The 7,518-nt window shown below is 33.7% G+C and overlaps 2 protein-coding genes across 2 annotated transcripts; one reads left to right on the forward strand and one right to left on the reverse strand.

Moving 5' to 3' along the window:
• Nucleotides 53-2,698, reverse strand: LOC104772468. Its single transcript, XM_019241859.1, has 6 exons — nucleotides 2,239-2,698; nucleotides 1,212-1,759; nucleotides 770-1,114; nucleotides 630-683; nucleotides 289-459; nucleotides 53-205 (listed from the first exon to the last, which is right to left on the reverse strand). Exons 1-6 carry the CDS (start codon nucleotides 2,567-2,569, stop codon nucleotides 53-55), a joined length of 1,602 nt encoding a protein of 533 aa, XP_019097404.1. The 5' UTR covers nucleotides 2,570-2,698.
• LOC104772469 (putative F-box protein At1g47800) lies at nucleotides 3,966-4,922 on the forward strand. Its single transcript, XM_010497078.1, has 2 exons — nucleotides 3,966-4,424; nucleotides 4,548-4,922. The coding sequence occupies exons 1-2, from the start codon at nucleotides 3,966-3,968 to the stop codon at nucleotides 4,920-4,922; spliced, it is 834 nt and encodes a 277-aa protein (XP_010495380.1).

Consider the following 7,518-nt stretch of genomic DNA (forward strand, 5'->3'; position numbering starts at 1 on the left):
CAGTTCATCATTTCTTGGTTTACTTGATGAAATCTTTTAAAATACTCTCTTCTTAATGATTTACCTGTTTTCTCTCTCTCAAAACTCTCTTCTTACTGCTTGCTCCCTTCTCTTTATCAATGCTTTTATCTTTTCCACTATCCTCATCTTCTTCAGAAAGAAGATCAAATTTTGGTGTAGAAGGGCGTGGAGAAGGAGATTTATCCTTCAAAGATGATAACAATTGTGGTTTACAACAGGCTTTTAAAAGGATATTTGAGAACTTATAAAAATACTAGATATATGTACCTTTGGTGTTTCTTCAAAGTAATTACCATCATCACCACCAGTTTTTTGAGTGTTTTCATCATCTGCAGCGTAGCTCCCATCTTGTGTGTTTGATGGACGGACAGAATCTGCAGACTGGCTTTCTACGAAATCTTCTCTAGCAATATCTCCATCAACATTTTGTTTGCCAGCCTGCAACAAAACAAAAGAACATATAACAACATCATTTTTAAGGTTTTACATTCTGTTTCAAAAGGGTTTTAAAAGGTTTAAGTCACTATGGTTGCCCTTTAATCAGTGTTATGCTGTAAATCCGTTAAAAACACTTTTTAAACAGAAAAACTTTTAAAATAGATACTGACCTCTTCATTTATAACCTCTTCATTTCTATTCTGTCCATCTTCATCTTCGTGAGACTGCAAAGGGAAAAGAAAAAAAAAAACCTCAGTTTAAAGAGTTTAGTGTCGAATATATGCGAAAAGGTGCGATCTTGTAATCTTACTCCTTTATCCTTATCTTTCCCTGATGTGGTTTTGACAGCTTCTTCAATGGCTTCTAGTCTTTTGTTGAAGTCATCTAACATAAAGAGGATTATGTCAAGTTTTTCTGAATCTGACAAATTTTTCTCCATTTTCTCTTGTTTCTCAAAGTCTGGCAATTTTTCCCCCATTTTGTCACCCAACTCTCCCAAAGCACAGTAAATATCAACTAATCTTGTAGACCATTCTTCTTTCTTCAACCTATAGCCTTTCATAACCAAGCCAATAACTTCTTCAAAATCATTGTCATCTTTATCAACCAAATGCTTATATTCTTGTGGATCTCCAATTATTGTTTTGACTTCAACCTACAAAAATAATCAAAATCCATCAAAACAAAACTCATCAAATATAGATAACCAATGAATAATCAAAACTACACTTTTAATAGAATTCAAAACTTACACAAGTTGCTGTCTTAATAGCTTCAACAACATCATCAAACCTTGCATAACGACTTGATTGCCAATTGAGAATCAGTGGATAGAATGTTCTTGAAAAATTACATCTTATCGCAAATTTATCACCAAAAATTGGAACAGCACTCAAGGCCCATATATATAATGCCATGGGAAATCCCTTGACACTATACTGACCTTTGAACCAAGTATTTTTATCGAATTTCTGAATGCATGTGGCGAGAATGTTATACGCTTCCTTGCCCCATGGTTGGGCTGTATACATCTCGAAATCTGATGCATGCTTCAGCCTAGACAGAGGTATCTTCTCTGTTGAATTTGGTGTCATCAAAATACCTTCTGTTAATACCACTGCAGCGAGGCATTCCTTTTCCTTGTCATCCAAAGGTTCTTCACCCTCTTCTGGTTCATTAAATAGTCGATATTGAAGTTGAGTTAAAGTGTAATCTCCTCTCACCGCCCAAGAATATGGTTCACTAATTGGATCTTTTCCGTTATTCCTTGGTTCTCTATGAATAGGTTCGCATTGAATCCCTATGTTTAATAAAACAATGATGTTAGTTTGTTCAAACTTTGCCTAATATAAACTGTTCTAAAACCCTTTTAAATCCCTTTTAAAACTCTTTTAAAACTCTTAAAAGGTTTTAAAAGAGTTTTAAAAGGGTTTAAAAACTTCTAAAACAGGAAAAACCCTTTTACAATAGTTTTAAAAGGTTTTAAAAAGGTTAAAAACCCTTTTAAAACCCTTTTAAAACCATTTTAAAACCCTTTTAAAACCCTTTTAAAAACCTTTTAAAACTATTGTAAAACCCTTTTAAAACCATTTAAGAGTTTTAAAAGAGTTTCAAAAGAGTTTTAAGAGGGTTTTAAAAGGGTTTTAAAACATTTAAAACGGGAAAAACCCTTTACAATAGAGTTTTAAAAGGGTTTTAAAAGAGTTTAAAAGAGTTTTAAAAGGTTTTTAAAAGGGTTTTAAAAGGTTTTTAAAACCATTGCAAACACTTTATAATTACCTGTTGTAAGGAAGAACTCTCTCATGGAAAACCGAAGAGGTTGCATGTCGACTGTAAACCATAAGTTTCTCCCTCTTGTCTTCAGCCTTCTCAGCATCAAGTAGTGGAATATTTTCCCAGAAAATCCAATGTCTCTGGCAGAAAGATTGATGATGTGCCCAAGGAAGGAAGATTGAAGCTTCGTGAAAGATGCTTTTCCTAATGTATGTTTAACTTTGGCAACTAGGCTTAAGTCCGAATGTTGACATATGTTTGCTCCAACAATTGGTTCTAAACCCATACCATATGTTGGTTCTGGTAGTGCAAGGGGTTCAAAATCAGTTGATGCCATCTGTTAAAGAAACACACTTAATTAGACTTTTCAACGGATTTACAAGAGTTTTAAAAGGGTTTTTAAAAATCAACATCACACGTTATCGATCTGAAGTCATCTTATCAACACACTTTATCGACATAATTCAACTACGACCGATCTAAAAATTGATATCAAATGGTTTAACAGGGACTTTCAAAAAGTGTTTTACAAGAGATAACAAAAATCCAAATTTACAAGACTTTACTAATTTCAAATCCATATCAAACACAATTATCGATCTGAATGCATCAGATCTGAATCTGGATCGATATCAAAGAAACTGAAGAGGCTTTTAAAAACTGTTTTAAAAGAACATAAATCCAAATTTAAAAGAGTTTACATATTCCAAATCGATATCAAAGAAATCTAAAAGCCCTAAATTTAAAAAAGCGATAGTCCAAATTGATAAACCCAGAAAGAAAAAAAGAAAGAATGAACCTGCCTGCGATAGAACCAGAATCAATGTCGGGAATTACGTATACGAGAGACGAAAGCGCAGAATCGCCGCGAAGAAGGATCGAGATTAGCCGCGAAGAAGAATCGTGAATCGCCGCGCAGAATCGCCGATGAACGAAGGAGAGAGAATCGTCGGTTGAGGAAGGAGAGAAGCACGGCGAAGTGGAGAGAAAATTAGGTTTTCTTCATTAAGGGTAAAAAAGTCTTTTTCACCAAAAAAAGGGGTACCCTTAAAAATGGACCCTTCCCAAGGGCATTTTTAAAAAGTGGAAGGGAAAAATGGGCATTTTTGCTTTTCCCCCTTTTTTTTTTCCACAATCACTTTTTGTTTTACATATTTTTAAAAATTAATTTGGTTGTTTTGCTGCATGTCAAGTTTTTATTGGTACAGTGACTTGTGTTTTATAAAATAAAGGATGATTATAAAATTAAATATTATAAAAAAACTATATATAAATTAAATATAAATATCATAAGATTTAGGGAGATTCTCAAAAATAGCACCAAAATAAGTTTTTGTTCCAAACTTAGCACAACATCTTTAAAATTCCAAAAATAGCACTAATTAATCTTTTAAAATTAAATCCTAAATTCAAAATACTAAACCCTACCTCTCAAAACTATACCCTAAATGTGAAATTGAGAACCCAAACATAAAATAACAAATTCTAAAAATTAATTTTAAATATTTTAATATGTTAAATAGTGCTATTTTTGGAAATTTATGGAATGTGTGCTATAGTTGTCCATAAAACTTTATTTAGTGCTATTTTAGGGTATTTCTCTAAGAATTTATCCTTTAGAAACCTAATTAAAAAATTGTAAAATATCTTTTTACTTGAGTTGAGTAAATAACATCATCATCTTTACGTCCTAGGGTTGTGGATCATCACCACGCGATTTACCACCAGCCGCCATGGAAGATTCACAACCTTCTCGTTCAAGTAACCTAGATCACGCCAGAAACTCCACAACAGACATTCCCCTTGATCTCACCATCGAGATACTCTCTAGACTTCCGGCAAAATCTCTCATCCGATTTCAATGTGTGTCGAAGCTGTGGTTCTCAATCATCCGCAGTAAAGATTTCACCGACTCGTTCCTGACTCGTTCAAAGACTCAGCCTCGTCTCCTCTTCACCTTCAATCACTTAAAGTTATGGGAATGTTTCATCTTCTCAGCTCCTGAACACAACAACAAGGACTACGACGATAAAGCCTCCACGGTGGTTGGCAGACACGACATGACGATGTCGGCCGATCACGCCTACTCCATCGCATCTCGCCCCGTGAACGGTTTCTTCTGCGGCAGGCATGGTGATAATTCGATTGCGGTTTGTAATCCCACCACTAGACAAATAGTGAAATTGCCTGATGTTGTATCCAACGGAAGACAAGTGAACGCACGTCTCGGGTACGATCCGGTTCAAGACCAATACAAAGTGTTGTGTGTGATGATGTTTTATCGTTATCTCGACCATGGAAGAGATATAAAACAGGAACATTTCGTTTTCACGGTAAGCTCTCCACAAAAAGAGTGGAGAAAGATTGAAATCCCCCAAGGTGTCACTTATGACATGGTATATGGAGGGATATGCATCGATGGTGCTATATACTATGGTGTTGGAGACTCAGGAATAGTTAGGTTCGATGTTAGATCTGAGAAGCTGGTACTAATTCAAGCACCCGAAAAATCACATATCACGACAACAAACTCTTCCACTCTTTTAAACTACAATGGAAAATTGGGCCGTGTAGATTATAGTTACGACGATGAGATGGTGTTGTGGATTTTAGAAGATGATGAGAAACAAGAATGGTCGGAAACTAGGCGTGCCCTACCTTCTGAGTGGTATGATTTACTTTTTGCATAAAATTTCAGGTGGTATTAATTTTGGACTTTCTTACATAAGTAGTTTAGGGAGATGCCAACAACAACATCAAAGCCCGGGAGAACAAACCCGGGTTACACGAGGGAACCAAAAAAAGAAAAGATAGATTAAGGGTAAGAAGAGCGAAACCAGAGCATGAGCAGATCTTGGAACTTCGGAGAGCGATTCCTAGCCAGGCAAGTGTTGCGGATCCTTCTATCAAGCTTTGGGAAGAGAGCTTCGACTGGAGTACGTGTGCTGGTGAAAATCCGAGCGTTCCGTTCCTGCCAAAGAGTATACACCACCGCCTGAGCAGCCAGTAGTTTAAGAGTAACCAGTTTTGGTTCAATGTTGACGGATCCTAGCCAGGTAAGGAAAGAATCCCAGGTAGTGAAACCCATGAATGGGAGAGATACATACCGGTGAGATTATTATGACTGATCCACGGTTAAAGTCATCTGAACCGTTTAGTGTTTACTATTACGATTTTAATAGAGAGAGTATAAGAAGCGTGGAGGTCGAAGGAATTGCGGATGATAAATTTAGACGTGTTCATGGATTTGGTGTGTAATCTCGTAATAGTTTTTTTTGTTTTCCAGGCTATGTTGAGAACATTAGGTTCTTGTGAGTGAGGACTTATTTCTGTATACAATTTTACTTAGAAAGCTTTCATTATTTCCTTTAGCTTTGTGTGTTTCATGGAAGCAGTAATATTTGTGAGATGGCCTTATAATTGATATAAACGTAATTGCTTAAGTCAATAGTGTTTGGTGGTTGATCCGCTATTACAAATGGTTGGAACCAATCCAGTAAATTAGATGAAAGTATATAGCATCATAAGTATATAGTATTAAAAAAGAAGAGTTTACCCTCTGGCTCTCGTGGTGGTGGGTAACACGTTATCCTCCATGTCAGCAAAATACTCAAAAGCAAGCAAATTATACATGGCCATCTCCACTCCCTCCTTCTCCTTCTCCTCCTCCTCCCCCTCCTCCTTTTCAAGAATTTTATAAACAAGCTTGAGGTAATCATCAAAAACGGCCTCCGTATTCGTCCTCAGGTTTTGGAAAGGTATCAACATTCTCGAATTTTGTACAGGACATTTTTTCAATCAGAAAGAAAAGAAAAAAAAAACACAAAGAAACATTACGAATTCACTCTTGGATTTTTCAGGTTAGTTGTTTCCATTCATATTTTTTAGATTTTTTTTACTATTCAGTTGTATTGAAACTTGTTAATAGTTAGTTATTCACAATGGTAATGAAAACTTACGAATTCACTCTTGGACTTTTCAGAACTAAAGTGATGGCACTAAAGCAATCAAGCCTGGTTTTGTGGTTCTTCCAAACTTTCATTTCTTGTATTATAATTAAGGTACATTCCTCTTTGTTCATAAGTTTGGGCTAGGTCGTTAAACAGATAACTGAACGAATCTTTGGCATGCATGCATACATACATACATACATACATACATACATACATACATACATACATACATACATAATGCATTCATACATACATGCATGCCTTGATACATACATACATACATACATACATACATATACATACATACATACATAAATAACACAATCCTTCAGACACAACACATTCATACATAACACATACATACATAATATACATTGCACACATACATACATTGGTCTCACTTGTAGCCATTCATAATTCATTACTCCCCTGTTTCTTTGATTCGTTGACTTAATTGACTACTGGATTTGTCAAATTCTTTGTTTACTTACTTGGTTGCTTAATTTCTGCATTCATTGTTTNTTTTTTTTTTTTTTTTTTTTTTTTTTTTTTTTTTTTTTTTTTTTTATAGTTCTTCCTTGTTTGTTACATCCATAATTTATACGATAAACTAGATTTTAACCCGCGGTATACCGCGGACATATAATTTTTATTATAATTTATATTTATGTTTTATCTATTTGTTAAATATTGGATGTTTTGTAAATAGAAAAATAACTAAATTTTCCAATTGTTGTGCAGATAAATGTTTATATTATTTTTTTAACCCGCAATACAGTTCATGACCATTTGTTTGTTATATTTAGTTTGTTTTGTTTAGTGTTTGAGATTCTATTTTGATTTTTAGTTATTATAACAAAAAATAAGAGATCTAAATACATAATAAGTAATTTATATATTGTGATTAAGTCACATTTTTCCTAATGATTTAAATATTTTACATAATCTTAGTTAAATGAACTTGATTTTATGTCAAATATTCTAATATTAGTAGTGTTGATAAATAATTAAATGAGGATTTAACCCGTGCTAACACAAATTAAATAATATTTTATTAATTCCAATATGTCTTCTTTATAACTCATCTACTTTATAACCACATTATATAGTATTTTAAATTTTTTTAATTTTACATATTCGTAATAATTAATTTTTTATTAAGTTTATATATGTTAATTATAATATTTAAATAAATGTCAATCGAAGTTTTTCTTACGTTAAGAATCAAACCTCACAAGTTTTGGAAAACAAAATGAAAATCAAATTGTTGTTTTCTTTGTTTGCGAAAAATTCATATATAGAAAATCTTCAAAACACAACAAAATGTGTGGCT

This window comes from Camelina sativa, chromosome 20 (assembly GCF_000633955.1).
Source record: "Camelina sativa cultivar DH55 chromosome 20, Cs, whole genome shotgun sequence".
Classification (NCBI taxonomy): Eukaryota; Viridiplantae; Streptophyta; class Magnoliopsida; order Brassicales; family Brassicaceae; genus Camelina; species Camelina sativa.